The sequence below is a fragment of the Agelaius phoeniceus genome, chromosome 6, assembly GCF_051311805.1.
Source record: "Agelaius phoeniceus isolate bAgePho1 chromosome 6, bAgePho1.hap1, whole genome shotgun sequence".
NCBI lineage: Eukaryota > Metazoa > Chordata > Aves > Passeriformes > Icteridae > Agelaius > Agelaius phoeniceus.
In genome coordinates, this window is record NC_135270.1 from 57,291,126 (window position 1) to 57,311,616 (window position 20,491).

General features: G+C 39.5%; 1 protein-coding gene across 1 annotated transcript in view; it reads right to left on the reverse strand.

Moving 5' to 3' along the window:
* The window catches only part of SYNE2 (spectrin repeat containing nuclear envelope protein 2), a 158,915-nt gene that overhangs the window by 79,607 nt on the left and 58,817 nt on the right, over positions 1-20,491 (reverse strand). Inside the window, exons 49-62 of the mRNA XM_077180797.1 lie at positions 18,068-20,171; positions 17,074-17,396; positions 16,224-16,368; positions 15,601-15,816; positions 14,986-15,251; positions 14,118-14,274; positions 12,093-12,248; positions 9,285-9,425; positions 8,758-8,940; positions 8,106-8,243; positions 6,882-7,067; positions 5,798-5,920; positions 4,364-4,546; positions 614-739 (exon numbers count right to left, since the gene is read on the reverse strand). Coding sequence (XP_077036912.1) covers positions 614-739; positions 4,364-4,546; positions 5,798-5,920; positions 6,882-7,067; positions 8,106-8,243; positions 8,758-8,940; positions 9,285-9,425; positions 12,093-12,248; positions 14,118-14,274; positions 14,986-15,251; positions 15,601-15,816; positions 16,224-16,368; positions 17,074-17,396; positions 18,068-20,171 — 4,447 coding nt within the window. The remainder of the gene's footprint in view (positions 1-613; positions 740-4,363; positions 4,547-5,797; positions 5,921-6,881; positions 7,068-8,105; positions 8,244-8,757; positions 8,941-9,284; positions 9,426-12,092; positions 12,249-14,117; positions 14,275-14,985; positions 15,252-15,600; positions 15,817-16,223; positions 16,369-17,073; positions 17,397-18,067; positions 20,172-20,491) is intronic.

The window sequence follows — 20,491 nt, forward strand, 5'->3', positions numbered from 1 at the left end:
AGCATTTCAGAGGCACTTTATAAATAGTTATTACATTTAATTAGTAATTTCCTGACTTCTGCAGAGCTATCCTTAAAACACATCTTATATTTGCATTAAAAACATCAATTCATTCATTACAGAAAGCAGCTGACTGTAGAGAGAAAAGCAACACGATTACCAGTGATGAGAACACAGTGGGGCAGTGAGGACAAAGAAAGGAGTCTAATGAATCAAACCCCAACCAGAATCCCCAAAAGTAGCATTGCATGACCAGTCATCAGAAAGGGATTTGGTTCTCTTCTTAGGCACTATCCCAAGCTGCCACCTCAGGAAGATTAGCAGGATGCTGAGCACAGGTAAGCTCTCAGTGCTGCATATTGTTTCATCAAAACAGAACCCAGTTTTTCTTCCAAGGTGATATAGCACAAATGACACACCAAAATCAATAAGGAGTATACTATGAAAGATATACCCAATTTGCAAAATAATATTAATTGTAATTAATTGCATGGTCACACTATGGCATCAATTGCCAGTTGGTGGAGAAGGGAAGCACACCACTGTTTCTCAGTGCTCTGCATCATCATGATTAGTGTCAGGCAGGATAAGGAATAAAAAGAATGAAACCCACCTCTGGACAGAGAGTTTTCTGAGCCTCTGGTTGATCTTCATGTGATATTTCACCCAAATTGTTCTTAAGGAGTTGTTTCAACTTTTCAATTTCTTGCTCACATTCTTCTGTTTTCTTTACAGTTTCCTGTGAAATAGCAATCTCCATAAATAATTTTGAAATAAGGACTACATAAACAAACAAGTCAGTAAGGAAACAAAGTTGAATTGAAGAGTACTGAAGCCTCTTTTGTACCTGCAGTTCTGTGTACTAGAATTTGTTTTGCTCTGCTAACTTTGCACAACCCCATCCCTCACTAAGTTTATTATTCACTTGCTAAAGACAAACAAGCTGCTCTACCCACAAGGTGAAGTATGGTGGAATATTCTGCCTAGGAGATCCAGAGCAGAACTATGAATTTGGCTAGGGAATGGAAATGGAGCAGATCTCACCACATCCATTGCAACTTAGAAAAGGTTGTCAAAAAGAGAGAAATTGAAGGGTTTCATATCAAGTAGAAAGCCTGACTGGTTTTTACTGGTGCTCAAGTCTTTACTGCCAGCTAGTTCTGCAAAACCAAAAATGAAAGTGCTCAAAATGAACTGTGCTGTACACCAGGCAAACACTGCAGCTCAGAGGATATCCCAACCACACTGCCTGACTATTTGAATACTTCCAATAAAAATGATAAGCATTCCCAGCATGTGAACTTCTTCTGCTTACATGGCTTATAGGAAAACATATTATATGTAATAAACAGCCAAGTTCACTTTTAGTCATCTGACAGTGACAGCAAAATCTCACTGCCCCCCAGGCTTTGCTGTCCATGCATTTGTGGGCAATCTCCCCACACACTCATATTTGTCAGCCACAGCCTGTCATGATGTCTCAGGTCATTAGGAAATTGTCACATCTACAAGTCAGAATATCTTGTGAAAACACTGAATATGCACAGCACTTGGTAGCTCTGTGTTTCTGGACCCAGAGGGGCCTGCAAAAAGTAATAAAGAAACAATGAAGTCAACAGGCCTGATCCTCCTGTGCTGCCAGCAGCACCTGAATGACCCAACAGGTCAAAGACTTCACTGCAAAGTGTTCACAGAGCAAAGAGTCTCTCCTGCTATCAACAGCAACAGTGCCATTTCTTCAGTCACTTCCTCATAGCAGCACTCCCTCTGAAAAAAATGCAGGCTAATAAGGTTCTAAATAACCATTATTATTTTACAGGTGTTAAAAGTGAGAAGAAACTATTTTCCTCACTTAAAAGAAAAGAAAACCAATTTGAAGGGGAAGATATTTGTGGCCTATAATCTTAGTGCCACTGGCAAAGAATCAGAGAGAAAAAAAAAGGAATAGGTCTTCTGCTCAGCTTTAATGAGAAAGTAAAAGAAGAGCTCCTAAAAGAAGATGCTCTTACTCACTCCTTCAATTTGATATGAATAGGACTGTTTAATAATAAAAAATTGAATCCTACCTCAAATTTCCTAGACTAACTAGAGTCTGAATATTTTGTATAGAGACTGCAATGTCTTCTGTCATGGACCAATATATGAATATAGTCACTTACCTGAAGATAATTAATTAGTTTCTGCCTTCTACTCTGGGAAAAAAAAATTATTCTATCCTTTATCCAATATAACAAATTATGCCATATATGTGAGGCTGGATTTCTTCCTACAAGTTCTGCCTTTCTATTGAGTTATTTCCTGGCTAACAGTTGCTCTTTGCTTTTCATATCGTGCTAACTCCAGAAGACCTACCCATGGAAAAGGCCCACCTACCCACAGAGTATTTGTTTTGGAAGAGCTGAGTGAAAATGAGACCAGTAAATCATCAGATATGCAAATAATACCACTTTCTTGCACTGAGAACCAGTAGAAGCAGATGTGGCTTCCAGATCTTCTTCCTGATGACGTTATTGAGGTGTGGAACTTAACAGGCCATAATAAAAAACCAGAGGGCAACATTCAACAGAGAACTAAGTCACTTAAACTCCTGCCCCAGAGCATTTTCAGTATCTATGACAGGCTTTGTTTCTAACTTACTGTTTCAGGTGTTACAATGCAACTTAATTATACAAAAGTTACTGGTGCAATATTCCATTCCCTCATCTATAGCAAAATATGGGCAAACTCACCCAAAGACTAATCCCCAGGGGGGGAAAAAATGCATATATTTGTACAGGAAGCTTAGCTCCCATTTGCTTTCCTCTCTAGCAGGATTCTCACCACCTTTTTAATGCAGCACTCAAAATGCCATGGTTTAATGTCTTTATCCTTTGTTACACCTTAGCTGGTGCTGCATTTGTATTGTAGTACTGCTGCTTTCAACCCATTCAATGGCACTGGAAAATCTCTTTTGCACAGTTTGATACACTAGCTGCCAAGAATTGCAATTTTTCCAATCTGTTTTCTCACAAAGAAATCTCACTCAGCCACAGATTGTTGGGTGTCTACAAGATAAAGGCAAATTCTGAGCAAAAAAAGGTCACAGCTTTACAAAAAGGAGAAAAATCTAAAATTTGACCTAATATTACACAAAAACCAGTTACAAGTGTCATTACAACAATTGATAAATGGAAAGCACCCTGCTTCTGATGCTTTTAAAGTGTTTTGGAAATTCTCCATTATTTGATCTGGTAACTGTGAAAAAGGTCCATTTTACCACATACATTTTTTGGACCTAAGAAATTGTATGGACTAAAAAAGAAAAAAAAGACTGTAGGGATTATACAGATCTAATATAGTCACTGCTTTTTTTCTGACTCCAAGCATGCACTACTCATGTGGCATGTTTGAGTTTTTCTCTTTGTGTTTTGCTCTTAATTTCTCAAAGTGAAAATCAAAAATGGGCATTCTTGTTTTAGCTGCCACTTGTCTGCCTGGCCTCTGAAATGCCCAGATAGATGTTTTAAAGCATTGTGCTTTACCCTTATAGCTCAGGAAAACCAAATCAGCAAAGATAATGTAACATTTTTCTAGGTGCTGTCAGCATCCTGCCCAGAAATGGATGGGTCACATGAGAACTTTGATTTCTTGCTGCCGTGGGAACCTGTGCTACAGAACCCCAGACTTCCTCCAGCCTGGGCACTGGAGCACGACCAGCTCCTGAATTAAAACTTCCCTGAGCTGGTACAACCACATAAGTGCTGCACAGAAACTCCCTCAGGTTTGGGGCTGTTCCATAACTCTCCCTGGCCCTGAGTTAACCCTCCCTGCCCCGCCAGCATTGCCTTCTCCTGCTGCTGTTTCCCTTCTGTTTCCAAAGCTGGCCTGGCCAGCAGCAGCTCCAAGACCCCAACACAAGCTGGCCTGCCTCAAAACAGGGAATTAACCACAACACAGCTGTAGGGTATGGCCAATTTCCTGGCTCACTGATTTGGATTAGTAGAAGACTTTCTGATGTTAGCAATTGCTGTCTAATGGCTGTCAACCAGAATTTCCATGGTCCAGGAGGGTTTCAGGAGTTGGTGAGTGCCTGCATCTAACACTGGACTTCAATCACCAGTGCAACACCTGAGCCTTCCTTCCTTCCACTGTATGTTGTCAGCTGTGACTGAATTGGAAATCTGAAATGTATGTCAAGACTATTCAGTGTGCTTTGTTGCAGGATCAAATTAATTAAGAAAAAAGAACAAAAAAAATCCCCAAACCATTACATAGAAGACACAGTAGGTGTAACTATATGGCTGCAAAAGCAGGAGCATTTAAAGATCAAAATTACTTTAAAAAAAGGTGGTACAGGTGACCATAGGAAAAAAAAATCAATTACCTCCAGCAGCTCATTCTGTTCCTTAGTAATTTTTTCTAATTTCTTCAGTTCTCTCAAGAGTTGTCTTGCTCTTTGAAAGACTGAGAAAGATTGCATTTTCAGCCCTGGCAGCTGAAGAGCATCTTCATAGGACTGTATATGAACAATAGTTTTCTGCATGGGACCAACATGCTCAAGTATAACCTGTCAGGGTAGAACAGAGATGATGGATGTGATATTGAGTTAGAAAATTCAACACCACAAATTTATACTACACTAATGATGAACAAAAGCTCTCTTTAGTGAGTTTCCCATTTAAGAAGGAAGAAAATTTAATCCCCATATGGGGCATTCATTTAAGAGCTGGACTCTATGATCCTTGTGAGTCCCTCACAACTCAGAATATTCTGTGATTCTGTGATGCTTGTTCTTGGAACAAATAAATGAAAATCCACATTGAGGATGTCTCAAGCAAGACGAAGATATAAGTTATATTTACAATTCTGTTTTTTTCTGTATATATAAAGTTTGCACAGTGACAAAAAAGGCTCACATTCAGATCAGTTTCTATTTACTAAGCAGCTAATTTCAAAGCAGAACATCACTGGCAGTGAAGACAGTTAAAGTGGTGCAAATTCTTTGATGTCACTCTAGGCAAATTCTGGTTTTTGTCTTTTGTTCAGCCAACCAGTCAGCAGGGAACTCCAGAAGAAAAAAATAATATAAATACAAACCACCTATAGGCCTTTTAATCACTAACATTGTTGTTAAACTCCCTCTCAAGAAGATTTTGTTTTAAAATGCCCCAATGGAAACAGAGATGATTATTCTCTCATTCATAAGCAGACTGTATCAGGAATTTTTTGTACTATGCAGGCTTTGATTTACACTAAGGAAGTAGGTGAACATCATTTTCCAGACAAAATATTACTTTAGTTTTTCCATGTAATGTAGTTATTACAAAATTGTTCTCTGGGTAACCAAGCTGCACAGCTTTGCTGTGAGAGTTACACTGCTATGAGAGTTATGATGACATTTTTATTCCTCACCTGAAACTGAACTTTTTTGTGTTTTAGGCAGATACCACTGTGGACTGACGTGAATTAAAAGAATCATCTGCTAAATTTTGCCTCCATTTTTGGAAAAACAAAGCCTAATTTTCTAACTTCAAATTTCCATTTGGTGCCAAGTGGAGCAGTGTACAGCAAGTGTCTCTTGAAAATCAAGCCATAAACTTCCCAAAAAATGGAGATCCTCAATTGTGGCAGCTATACCTGACATGTGCTTCAGTTACACACTCGAGTTCCCTGTGCACATACTCTCAATAGTGCTTTAATTTCAAGTGCTTTGTGTTCAAACCATGACTGTGCTTCTTGAAAAGGTCTCTCAAAAATCTCACCTCAAGGTTTACATTGATCAGGAAAAAAAAAAGCCTAGATAGGAGTTCTCACAGACCTGTCCATGTTTAAGTTGGTCTTTAGGAGAAAATTCTAACAGATCTTCTGATGACAGGATTGTCTTCATTTCTGCAACATCCTTCTCAAACACCTTCACGTGAGATTCAATGGCATCCAGCTCCTAGATTTTGGGAACAAAGAGTATTTGTAGATAGCCCAAATACCAAAGCCACTTGCACTTCTGTCTTTCACTTAAATTTAAAAAGAAATACTGAAAAATGAGTGCAGCATATGCAGGTTATGTTAATGGATGCTATCGATCAAAAGGCTCGTTGTTATAAATTACTTTTAGCCATAACTTCTAAAGGAATTAAGAAATATCCTTATAAATTTACATTAGAAATTACCAGTGGTGAGAAGACATTTTTCCAGTGGTGATAGTTATCAGAATAGGAAAGTGCTATAATTACACTGGTGCAGCTTCCAGTAGGAAGAGACTTATGTCAGATGGAAAAGGAACCCACAGGCAGCTGCTGGTGAAGTCTCACAGAGACAGTCACAGAGTAGATTAGGCTGGAAGGGACCTTGAAAGGTCTCTGCTATCCAACAAACCAGGGCACTTGGGGTCTGATCCTGTTGAGATTTGGTATCTCTTGAGGTGGGAATATTAACCCTGCCTGGAGCCCCTGATCTAGTGTTTGACCAATTTCACTGCCAAAAAAAAATAAAATCCTTCCTAGTACATAGATGTAATTTCCTTTGTTACACCTGAGGTCTGTTACTGCTCATCTTTTTGCTGAACACCCCAAGAAGAGCCTGGCCCAATCCTGTCTGTCATCTCCCATCATGTAGCAGCAAACAGCAGCAATATCAACCTCTCACCCCAAGCTTCTCTGGGCTGAACCAACCCAGGCTCCCATCCCAGCCTTTCCTCCTACCTCCTGTGCTAATCCTGAACTTTACAGCTTAATTAGTTACCAAATGCCTTCTGATGGTTTGTTTACAAAAAATTAATTTCCTTGCTTGGCACACCTCTAACAACCAGCACTACACCCTGTTTTCCATATATAAATATATAATCTGCATTTCCTAACATATGATGAAGCTCTGATAAAAGGCACTTATGAGTCACCCAGACTTACATCAGCCACATGCAGGATTTGTGGAAGAATCTCTGCAATCTCATGCTGTAAAGCTGCTACTTGAACATCTATTTCATTCAGCTGTTGCATTACACTGTCAGTTTCAAAGACTGGTGACAGCTCCTCCAGCTCCATGCAGATACCATGCAGAAGATTTTGCTTTTGCTCTGAGTCTTCCAAAGCCATCTGGGGACAAAACAGGAGTTAAGTTTGATACATCACTGCTGAACAGTGGTTATACAGGTAAGGATTAGAAAGAACAAAATGCTGTAGAAAGTATCAGGCCAGTTGTGTGTGATGTGAAGTCTCTTTCCCTGCAATGAACTGGATGAACTGCAGTGAACATTGCCATGAAGAACAGTGAGGGCTGCAAGAAATGATCCATTTATCTGGGTGGTGTGTGAAGGAAAGGACTGAATGCATGTTTCCACTCTAATGCAAGCCCATTTCCAAACCCACTGGGTTTCACAGCCCAGGACAAACAAAACATTCCATTTCACAAGCACAGCAGACAATAAGCTTTTGCCACAAAAAACATTCATGGCTTTTGGAAATCACATTCTCCCCATTGTGGCTGCATGCTTTTGTAATATATCAGCCCAGAATGGGCAGCTACTTCCTGTCAAAAATTCTTACTAGTCTTACTACAAAAATCTATGTTTAGAACACCAACTTTCTCACTTGGTCTAAGCCAAGGAGTGGATGCACAGAAAACTCGAATTTTAAGTACAAAATTGCCAGAATTGGTTTTTGTTCTGGCCCTGATCTTCCCTGTAATACTACAAACATTCGACTTTTGAAATTATCAACCAGAATTACCTTGAAGAAACAGTGAGCACAGCCTTCCAAACCACAACTCACTTCAAAGTTACCATCTAACACACAGACATAATAAACCAGCACTCTGCCTTTTTGGCTCACATACAATATAGAAAGAATCCTATATAAGCAGGCAGTAAAAACTGATCCTAGCCACTCAGCAGGGTTACAGAAGACAATCACACATTTCTGGAAATTGTACAACAGCTCAGCACTTGCACAAGACAGGTGTGTCCAGCACAAAAAAACATCTGTATTTCATGAGTCTCAACTATAACTATTTCTCATTTAAAGGATTTACTGAAAATGGTAAATTACTTATGTCATTAACAATTAAGAATGGAAAACTGCATCTGTACAGAGAAACAAGTGCTAAAAGGAGCATTTATCTGCACCAACTCTAACCTGGAGCTCATCAGTATGCTTGTGTAAGCTTTTTGCAGAGTTGTGCTGAGCATCAGCTCTTAGCAAACTGTTGGTGCTTTCTATCCAATCTTTCACATTCTTCAAGTGCTCCTCATATTCCTCCATCTTGTTGGTGGCCTAGGAAATGACAGAATTTTACAGAAAGTCACATGTCAATTGCTTCGTTGTATAAGATAAATGCATCTATGAAGAAGATTAAAAGAAAATAGGATGCATTTGCATCATGGTCAGTGAAATTAGCATGGTGAAATAAAAACCATTTTTCTGAAACAGTTTAATGATTTCAGGTTATCCCCTCTCACCAAAGTAATTTTGGTGCTCGCATGTTTACATTTTATGGGGGCATTGTCACAATTTATATGGCAATTTCACTTTAATAGACCCATTAGGAGAGTGAGAGAACCACCTCAACACCCACCCAGGGGCAAGAATCCCCCATACAAACCCCTGAGCCATGGCTTGAGCCAGTCCTTTGGGCTAGCCACTCCAGAAACCTCAGCTCCAATCAGCTGTGCCACAGCAGGCTAATGACTCTACTCATTTGACAGCCTCTGATGATGCCTCATGCAAAGGCCTCAGCCTGTTTTTTGGTAGGACTGGATTTTTAAAAAGCTGCTCCCTTTGCAGGTACCTTGTTGAGGATGGCAGTTCTGCGCTCAGCACGCTGGGACACCTGCTGGTACTGCTGCAGGGGGGCCACCAGGATGTCCATCAGCTCCTGGGCATGGCAGGAATTCTGCTCCACCATGTCCTGCACTTCTGCATCCAGCTCATTGAGCTTGTAATGCCACAGGTCCAGCATATCCCAGATTTGCTGCATGTGGAGAGAAGGGAAATGAAACAGAATGTCAGGCTCAAAGATAACAGCAGCATTATTTGTTCTTCATGTGGGACATGAGTTGCAAAGGTTTCAGAACTGACATGATGAAAAGAGAACACTTTGCATCACTTTGAATCACTGGTGTGATTCACAGTTGAAAAAAGCATGGATTTTCCTGTGAGAAAGAATTGATAAATATTCACCAGTTAAATGCTTGCGTGTACTTCTCCTTTTACAGACATAAAATGAAAGGAAGACCACTTTATGCTAAACTAGGCTCTGTAAAAACAATCAAAAATCTTTTAACACCCACAGATTATTTTTTTTGGCAAGATTACCTTCTGAACTTCTTTGGCTTTTGAAATGTTTTCACTCTTCTGCTGTAACATCTTTTCAATAGCTTGAAGGCCATTGTTAATAGTTTCTGCTTTTCTTTTCAGCACATACTGAGGAGAGTTCTGCAAGATTTCAGAGCTAACCTGACAGAGCAAAGAGAAAACAATGGGGGAGATTACAAAGATCTGCTTGTTTCTGTGCACCACCTTACCAAAAATATTCCAATTCTTTTTGTTTCTCTTGACAAGTCAGTTAAAAACACTGGAATGGAGCTATGCTTGCAGGGAGAAGCATTAACATGAGCAGGTTCAACATCTACACGTTGTTCACTAATTTGTTCTCATTAAAAAATGCCTGGCTCAGAAAAGCAGGAAAGAAGCACTGGAGGCACTGCAGCTCCCTGGGTGCTTTGCTTCAGCCTGCTCTCATCTCTGACAGAGGCTGCTCATGCTGCATGGTGGGAAGGGTCACATTTGGATTTAGGCTGTAAGAAACCCAGAATGACACCTTTGTGTCTCAGCTGACAGCTGTGACTTCCATGTAACAAATAAGGGAATATCCAAGTGCATCAATGCACAGCCAATTTCTCAATATAAACTTGGAGATTTGTCACCAATTTCTCAATATAAACTTGGAGATATAGAAAGGTCTGAGGACTTAATTTCACTCTGCAGGACTCCACAGAAATGAAAAATTGGTGCACTGGAGGGCCTGATTTTCTGTAGAAAAACTCTCAAAGCTGAAGTTGAATAATTGCCTAAGCACAGGACTGAGCAGCACAGCATAAGCTACCAGGTTACTAGGGACTAGATGAAGTGCAGGGAGTGAGAAAAGTCCTTCATCTTGCCCAAAAGTGACATCTTTTCTCACTAAACCCTGCTAGCTGCCAGGGTCAGCCAAGCACCAGGAAATCATTAAATTGTGGTAAATTCTTTGTGTGCTGCAGCCCTAGGATTTATGGGGAAATGCACACTGAACAGTTTCAGCTGCATCAATGCCAAGGATTTTTAATTTAATAGTTATTTTAGTTTGAAGCTCCTAGTACTGAAATACTTTATCCTTGTTGTGGGATGAGGAACTAAGACCATTTTAGTTAATACAGTATCTACTCATTTCTTAATTTTATTAACATCATTTATAGATTCCAACAGAACCTCTCTAAAAAGTACCTACATGTTGTATTGGTAAAATTTAATTAATCAAAATAAATATATACAGAAAGAACTAGAGGGCTCCTCTGAAATATTCCTGTTTATACCAGAAAACCTATGAAGTCAGTCTGCACTTAGTGACTAAGACTTTTGGGAAAAAGGAATTCAGGTTGTAATCACTGAACACTTGACCATTACCACTATCCTGGAATATACCAAACATGGAAAATTGTCTGTAATTGTAGTGCCAGCTTTTAAAACAAGAGAGAATCATGTATGAGTGATGTGACACAGCTGGAAATGAGTAAACAGATCAAGCTCTGACTTCATCTATTTCTTCAGGATAAAAACACTGCATCTGTCAATGCTCTGGTTATCAGCAAAGCAGGGTTATAATTTCAATACTTCTTACTGAAATAAAATTTATTATTTATGGCATCAAATATACAATTTATTTTCATTTTTTGGTTTGCAGATTTAGAAGAAAGCAGAACGACATTAAAATATGACAACTCATTTTAACACATGCTGGTATCTCCTAATATGTTACTGAACTGACCTCCAGTTCCACCATGAATTTTTTTGTTTCTTAAAAGCATTTTGAAAAATTCCAAGGTAGTTTATAATGTTTTCCAATACCTAAATATGAGAAGCAAACATTATCTAGCTTCCAGAACCAGTTCTTTCACTCCAACAGGTAATGTGTGCTTTGGGATAACCTTTTATATCTTGGTAAATGAAGCAGTAAACAACAAAAAAACCCCAAAGCATAAATACTGTTTTTCTTTCCTTCTCTTCTTTCCTCCCAGTTGTTGGTTCTGAAAAGACTAGCCTCATTTTGAAACAGAAACCATAAAGTTAACCAAATTAGAACTCATAAGCTTTAGTCAATATGCTGCTTAATATTTTACGTAAGATAATATGAGTAATTTGATAGACACTAAAAAAGTAACTGGATTTCAAAAGTGTTTTATTAAACTTTCAAATTGTATCAAATTAACTGAGATTTAACCTTAAAAATTAGGATTGGACATTATTATTTCTGAAATATGAGAACTGAAAGGGTTTTTTTTCATTTTTAAAATAACACGAATGTGTAAGTATGATGGTAATTGTACAATGATGGTAATTGTATCAGGCTAAAAATTTGACCCCAAACTGAGAGTATTACTCCAATTTTGCTTAATTTTGCTTTCTGCTAATATCCCCTGCAGATAGAATATATTGCAAAAGCCTGATGCAATGGCATTCAGTTATTTAAATTCCCTGATTTTAAAGGAAGACGATCATGTTCTCAGAGGTGGTAAAAAGAACCATGTCATGATACCCTACCACATGTGCAAATTACCTTTAAAAAAAATCCTGTTTCAAAGTCCTTTTTTAACCTAGTTTTGAAAATATTTCCTCCTTTAAGCCATGCAAACTTTGCAATCAACTTTGATTGCTAGTTCCCAGTTTAAGAGTCAGAATGGAAAGAAGACAGCATCTATGTAATATTAAAAATTATTGCAAAAGATTCTGCCATGTCCATTTTTAATAAAAAAATTAAATTTTATATTGACATTGCTTACCATAAGATTATTCTAAAAAGAGCCCTAAGCATGAGGAATGATTTATACATTGCAAATAGATGCATATGAAAACCACATCAACAGTTACCTTCTCTTCTAGGTCGTGCAATACTTTCTTGCAGTCCTCCAGCTGTGTTTCGATCTCTGCAGGGACTATTGTGTACATTTCAGAGTACTTGATCCGAAGTTTCTCCATGATATCCTCCAGAGCTTCTCTCTCTCTGCCAATCACACTCTGAAGCTCCTACAAAATTAAGAGTAACTTCAGCAGTTTTACCCAGTTTTTACTGAGTGCACGTGTGTATGTGTACACATACATGTCTATACACACACATATGTAATGTGTTTTATATTTCCCACCATGATTATGGTTTGGAAATATAACCATATTTGGGTTTGTGATATCAAACCTGATTTGATTACCTCTGCAAGCAGATAAACTCTAAGCAATAGTGACTCATTTAATCAAATGATGCTTTTCAATCTGTAAGAATTAATTAAACTTGATACTGTTCCATGCTGGGGAAGTGACGCACCGATGTTCATTGACAGCCACAGCAAAGGGACCATCTCAAGAGCTCCTATGATTAAATGTTAACCTTTGTGCTCTCCCTTTTGCCAAAGGTGCATTTTTCCCTTTGAAAGAGTTTAATAGCCAATGTCCATCCCTTCATTATTATAAACAACACAAAGGCCACAAAAAGCAACAGGTTTCAGGCTGAAGTGTCTGCTTTCAGGCAATTACGCAGAGCAGCACAGCAGGCTCCTCTCAAAACAGTAGTTTCCAGTTCTGCACAAAGAATGTAGGTTTTATGAGATAAAAGAAACTTGAACAACTGTCTACAGCCTGTGGCCTAGAAATAAAATCCAAGCTAAGTCCTCCTGCAGGAAGAATGAAGAAATTCATTTGTTTGGAAGGTTTTCTAGAGTTTCAAGTTGGAATGTTCTGTTTGCTGGCTTTATGGTTCCTTTCCCCCGTGCTCAGCTGTTTGAGAAACTCAAATGTTAACTCAAGTTATTGGGAAAAATTATCCAAACCTCCTACCAGGCAATGAAAGACACTAAAATTAACTGCCTTTACTTTTTTAATCAGGAGTAATGGTAATCCACTAATTCATAGTCTTCACTTGGGAATCTTTTCCTTCGCACAAATGCAACAGACAGAAGAAATATGTCACTGAGATTGATTAATTTCCTGTCATCCCATAACAACTGGGTCTGATATTAAAAAAACCCAAACCCTCAACACCATGAAACAGCTGTGTGCCTCACTGTCTCAGGGAGAAGGCTGCTGTTGTCAAATGGCCCAATTAAGATTGTGCCAATATTTATGGGAGTTCACAGATTCCCTGACCTGAACTGGAAAGAATCAGTTACAACTCTTGTCTCCAAAACAAAGCATGTCCCTGCAAACTGGTTTCTGTGTATTACTGCACGTTCACATTTCACAGATTGTTTAGCTGGAAAGCAGATACCTAGCAAAACTGTCCCAAGTTTTTTCCTAAGGGAAGAGACAATTACACTTCTCCCTTTTCATCTGTGTGGGTGAATTTAAAACTTTTGCCAAGCTAAATCAGGTTTGTCATCTCAAAATGAAATAGATATTTCCACTCAACAGATGCAGTGGAGTCCTGACGAATGCTATAAATTTCATAAGAACTAGATTTTCTTTGGAAGTAAGAGATGAAATTGCCCTGCAGATTTTGGCTGACTGGTGTCTGGACTACATAAATTAATGAATTCTTCAATCCTTTCAGCTCAGTCTTCTCAAAAGGAACAGGCCTGCTGTGACATACTGCTAAAAAGAGATAATTTGATGGGACTGCTGCTAGCATTTACTTGTTCCATTGCTGTCAGAAACAGGAATAAGGTCTTAACTCACTTTTGGGTAAGTTTTAGGTGCTTGGAGTAGCAAAGTTGGATGTGAGGGAAAAGAACAGGCATAAAGCACCTGCAGTAGGAAAATTTTCTGGACACAACTAACTCAGTAAAAAAGCAGACACAACTCTAAATTCTAATTCTAAATAATTTTAAATAGAAAACCAGCCAATTTTGACAAATTCAAGGTCCCACCACAGCAATGCTGGCTCATGAGTTTAGAGCTGTTACCAACCTCCAGCTGTTCTGCCTTTCCGTCAGCATCCTGCAGTAACACAGATGCAGCATTCTGCAATGCATTTGTCACAGCACTTATTTCTTCAGTGACCTTGTTCCTCTCCTGAATCTCAGCTTTCACAGAATCTTTATGGTCTTGAGCTTTTTTGTACAACCTATGCAAGATGACCAGAAAGAATACATTGTTTTAGACTCTAAGTAGGAGCAAAGAGCATGCTTAATACAGATATTATGTAGGTATATATCCAGAACCACATTTGTCTGTAATTTAGGGAGTTTTTCTGCTGTTAAATCTATGAGTTTTATATCACTTTATCTCAGTTTCTTTAAAGTGAGTCCTCAGATAGTGCTATTTGGTAAACCAAACCAGAGAGCAGGCATATTAAAATAGCAGAGGTCAGGTTCTCAGTCTGAAGATGCTGGCAGATGTTGTTCACAAAAGCAAACCCAGAGAAGGGTGAATACTATAATCAGATTTGTAAAAAAACATTTGTGGAGAATTTTAGACAGTGGCACTCAGATGAAAGCTGCCTTGTTGCAAAAAGCACAAGGTCTGATTTTCCTAAAAGCGAAAAATCTTAAAATTCACAAGCACTTGGAACCTCTAAAACTGACTATTGTTCCTTGATTCCTACTGCATTTGAAAACAAATTGCAGCCCACAAAGGATATGGCCAGGCTCATGTCTTCTCCCTAAATAATATCCCCCAATACTGGAGACAGCAGAAGGGTGAGATGGAGCATTGGTCTGACCCAGGAGAGCATTTATTGTCATTTTAACTGCATTCCAGCTTTCATATATTCTTTGCTATCCAGTAAAATCCTCTGCTTATCTCACACCTTCACCAGAAATTTCACACCACTTACTTTTTACAGCGCTCCTGCATTGCCTTTATCTCAGCCAAGGCAGGGAGGGCAGCTTCCCCCTCGGCATTTTCAGGGGCATTCAGGATGTTTCTGATCCGGTGAAGAAGCAAGAGTAAGAGGAGCTGTTGCTGGTTGATGTTTTCTTCAAATGAGTTCACAAAATCAAGCAACTCCACCAGCTCCTCTCTGGTGGCCTTTTCCTGCTCTTTAAGGCTTTCTGGCTGTTCTTCCTGGAGCTTATCCAGAATGATTGTTTCTCGTTCCAGCTAAGTAAACAGCATGGCAGAGCATGAGATAAAGTGCTTTTTTGTTCCACCACCTGAAGTTACATTGTCTATTTACTCACACGGGTGACTAACTCCTGGGAATTACACAGTCAGATCTTGAACCTTTGAAGAGTGACAAAACCTCTGAGTTTGCTTTAACAAAGCATGTAACCCTGTGCAGAGCTGCTCTGGGTTCAGAGGACTGAATAAATATCCCCACCTTTTCTGACTTTGGGTTCAAGAAAGGGTGGGAAATGATGTTCTGCCCTGATCTCAGCCCTTTACAGGCCATTGTTCTCACAGTCCCATCTCGACTCCCCCCCAAACTAACAGATGTTGTACAACTCACCTCTTCATTGATGAATTTCCATTCCTGCTTTAGTTCTTCACAGGTAATTTCCAGCCCTTTGGCTGCCTCAAGCAAACCCAGCCAGTTTTCCCACAGCACTGTAACAATCCTGCCCAGGGCTCTGTCACTTCCTCTGCATAACCTCATCATCTCTCCAGAGATCTGCCTCAGCTTCACCAGATCCTCTTCAGCAGAGTCAATGCTGGAGACTAGAATCTTACAGGAAAAACAAACACATCAACAAATAAAATGCTACAGTCAGGAGTACTAATGAAGTATTCAGTAACATGATTAGGATCCTCTAGGAAAATGGCAATCACTCTACTGAGCTGGTAAAATATGGTCATAATGAGGGAGTTCTGTTGGCTAAGACTGTGGAGAAAGATGGAGTAAATAAAATGTCTCATTTCTAGAGCAGTAAGATATACTCATTTCACATGATCTATTATACCTGGTCTTTTAACAAGATTATAAATATATTAATACATTAATACATTCTGTGGGTTTATACATACATAAATACAGGATAAAGAATTCCACTTCTCCCTACTATGGTGTCACATGGTATGCATAGCTGCATTAGTTTTGCATGATCTTTTCAACTTCTTCAGAGCCTTTCTTACCTTGCTTTCTTCCAAATGCTCCAAAGCTTCTTTGTAAGACACTGGAATCTTAGACAAAGACTGTCTAAGCATCTTTTCCAGTTTCTTAAGATTATCACACACTTTATCTTTGGTTTCTGTGTAGCTTTTGTGTTTTTCAAAGTACCTGCATGAAACAATGAATGGATCAATTAAAATTTGTTGCTGTTGTTGTTGTTCCTCTCTCCAACCACAATGCCCAACAGAATAAAAGTTTTAAAAAAAACCCTTTTGAACTACTAGTCCTGACTGTTTCCAAGTTATAGTCAATTAGCATTTGGTAAACACTTCAGGTTTGATCCCTGAGGTACTGATCACTGGAACATGATCAAGCAGTTTAAAAATCCTTTATTCTCTCTCCCAAACTTTCTCTATGCATGTATCTGAAGGCCCTCCAGATTTCTTCTGTACCTGAAGGAAGGAAACTACAGCCTGTGACTTGTTTGGGTTTTACCTTCCCAAGCCACCAGAACAGCCTATGGAAGACATGAATTAGGGATCCTCAGAAAACTATTCTGACCTCCACCAGCACTGCACTACAGATTAGAAATGTGCTTTCTTCTGATTCTGGCACTCTGTGACTCCCACTCAAGCCCCACATTTTGGAATATACAAGAAGTGACTGCACTGTAAATTGGTAGCAATATGGCTTTTGTCTGGCAATTTTCCTTCCTTAACAAGCACACCTGAGAACAACAGGAATGCTCACCCTTCTTCCTGCTGAAATTTCTGACTACCTGAATTTCTATCAGAGCAGAAACAACACTGGATTTATTTTTGGTCAAGTTTCTCACAATAAGGAACAAGATCTATGGAGATCTCTTAAACCCACCTCTGCTCATCAGCTTCCCTTCTTTGAGCCTTTTTCCTTAATGCCAAACTCCTTTCCACCAGTTCTCTTACAGCATTTTCCAGACATACTTGGTCTTCTGGCTTCACTAGGATTTTCAGCTTGGAGTGCAGGTTTTCTAAGTCAGCCTTTGCAGAGTTGAACTCTTCCTCTTTCCAGTGTGGAGTCTGACAGATCTCCACTGAGCCACAGAGCTCTGCTGCAGCAGCCTGGGCTGGAGCTTCACAGTCCTCCAGGAACCTGGCAGCCCTCTGAAGGGCCATGGTGTAAAGCTCACCAGCCCTGCATGCCTCCTCCAGAGCATTCTGAAAGCATTAAAAAGAGAAAGGAACAATAAAATAATGCTGCTGTGCTCCTCTGGATCACCACATGGTCTTAAAATTTTACACTTGGCTGTCTTTGAGACCAACTCTCCCAGCACTGGTGTGAGGAGGTGAGGGAGGACATGTGGCAAACACATTTGCTACTTGTGCAGTCACAGAGCAGTGCTGTAACCCATGTGTTTATGGCCCTCAGAACAGGAATTATGTTCACCATTCCTGATCACATTGGTTTGACCTGTGCTTTAATCCTCTTGGTCACTCCCAACTGCTAAAGCTTCTCTTTACAGAAGAAACAAGGTGCTTGGATTTTTTATCATTCTCACTATTGAAAATGTTGCCTCACAAGATGACTGCATCCAGTCTCTCTTCAGCTGAATATTTCAACACAGCCTTTTCCTTCCTCCTCTTTACCATTCTTTTCTTGTGCTAATCCCCACTGATTGATCATAATCAAAGTGAACACAACTTTCTTTGTGTCCTTAGTTTCTGTCATGATTCCCATCCTATCCACCAATGTGGAGATGTGATCACAGGCCAATTCAGCTGTTAGAATAAATGAGGATGTGAGTCATGAAAATGCCACAGTCAGACACCTAATCTAATTCTTGGGGAAAGGCATATGTCAATGCTTCACTTTCATTAAATATACTTACAACACGGGCAGCAATGTCTGCCTTCAGTTGTGCTTCACAGCCTTGCAGTGTCTCTAATTCTATAGCAGCAGTAGGAGATTTCTCTTCTTGTTTTTCCCTCTCTTTTTCCATTATACTTTTAAGAGCAGAAAACTTTCCTTCCATCATATTCTGAATTGCTTCCCATCGCAGCTTTTCATCCTGCATTGTATTTATGTCTATCACAAGTGGCTGCTGGAGTTCTAGTTGAATATGCCTTATGATGTGGAATATATTTTCTGCTTCATCCTGGCTACCTTTCTTGTTTACACTCTGTAGCCCAGAGACCAAGTTTTGAAGAAACTGCTTTAATTCTTCAACGTTTTTCTCCAGGCACTTTATTTCTTTCCTCTTAGATTCTTTGAAGGATGTATCAAAGACCTCATTTTTGTTTATTTGATTTGCTGCCTCCTGGGTTAAGTACAAGATTTGTTGAACTGCCTGCAATAGAATCTGTGCAGATATGACATTCTCAGCAGGAGAAGAGCTGGAGCTATCATTTAGGATATTAGCTTCTTTTCTTACAGTGGATGTCACAGTCTGGATTTCATCTAGCAATCCTTGAATCTTATCCCATTCTCCAACAATATTTTCCAAGTGTATTATTTTCTCTTTAATTTTATTTTTAATTTCAGAAAATTTAGTTTGCAATTCATCCAGCTGCAGTGAGTCCCATTTCAGACCTACACATTCAAATATTTCCTTGTACTTCATTACTTGTGACAAACTTGACTGAAAAGCTAACACTTTTTCTTTCAGTGCTTTGCATTTGTCCTTCAGTCCCTGCTTGGCACCTACTAATTCATCATCTTTCAGGTTCATTTCACCATCCTGCAGGTCATCAAGATCCTGCTGCAATGAAGCTATTCCTTCAGCAAACTCTCTGGAGACAGCCGTCTTCTGTTCTACTTCATGAAGTTTACTTTGAATTTGCCTCTGTGTCTTCCTTGCTCTATTCTTCAGACTCCTTAACTGATCAATCAAGAAGAGTTGTTCAGACAGGCTCAGCTGCCCAGCTGTGACCTGACTCTCTTTACAGTGGGATGAGATAAGCTCTTCTATTTCCTGTATGTCCTTTAGCATCTCCTTTAGAATGGCTTGTTGGCTCACCAGCTCTGAGCAGCTGCTGTTCTGGTTTGGGTCAGGTCTGGCCATCAGCTCAGCTTTGCAAAGCTGAGAGTGAACTTTGTCTATTTCTGCAGTGAGTCTTTGCCTCTCCTCCAGCTGGAGCTCCAAGTGCTGCAATCTTTGAGCAGACTTTAAAACAAGAGCCTTGTATGAATTCTTCAACGTTTGTAAAAGGAAGGTCATATCAGAGACCTCCTCTGGCTCCAAGCTGGGAAGGATGTGCTGGAGCCCATAATCCAGGGATACAATCACAGGTTCTCTGTTCAGGATGTCTGTGTTCATAAGCTGACAATTTCTGATCTGTGATTTGACATCACTGGGGAAAAGTGCTGCTTTCTGATCAAGGTGGGACAGCGAGTCTTTGACCCAGGAAATATTTTCTTTCAGCCTCTTCATCATTTCATGTTTCATGAGAGCAGGACCAGTGGTCTGAATATCCTCTTGAGGAGTTTGTTGTGCTGATAACGCTTCCAGCTTGCTCTGCAAATCCTGTATAGAGCTCTCCAAAGCCACCTTCTCTTGATCACTCCAAATTCTTTTCATCTGCAGCTCAATCCTCCTTTTTAATAGAGAAAGACCATGTTTAATGTCCTGTAGCTCTGTGGTCCAAATGAGAGGGTCTTTGGCTTTTCCTGCAGCTGAGGAATGTAACTCTGCTTGCAAATACTGTTCCTGTATCAGCCTCTGGATATCCCGTGCTTTGTTCATAAGCAGGTTAAATTCATCAATTTCTGCCACAACCTGATCATGTTTCTTTTGCACTGTTTGTTCCATGTGCTGCCACCAGTGCTCCAGCTGCCTCATTTGGCTCTCTGTCAACACTTTATCCATGCATGTCAAATGCTGAGATAAAACTTCTTGCTGACTTTGCAGCTGGTTTAAGACATCTCTTTCCTTCCGTAAGGACTCTATGCATGCCTTAATTTTCTCCAGAAGAACTGTGTTGTTCATAGGACCCCTGGCAAAAAACATGAGTAGTGTTCAAAAAGAATGAATTCTCCTTATACAGAGACTTTTTAAAAACAAATTTCACTGTTTAGAGCACAATTCACTAACTTTATTCACTTAATCATGCATATCTCTCAATGTTCTCTTAGGAGTTCCCCAACCACCCTTGCAGTATCATTATTTCTTGCTTATCTGTAGAGCATTCACTATTCATAGATGTTTGTGCAAAAAAGATATCTTCTACTGTATATTCTCTAAAATTGCAGTGTCTACTAATCTAGAATGTAGCCCTCATTTTAAAAGTCAGGAAGAGTGTAACATCATCTCTAA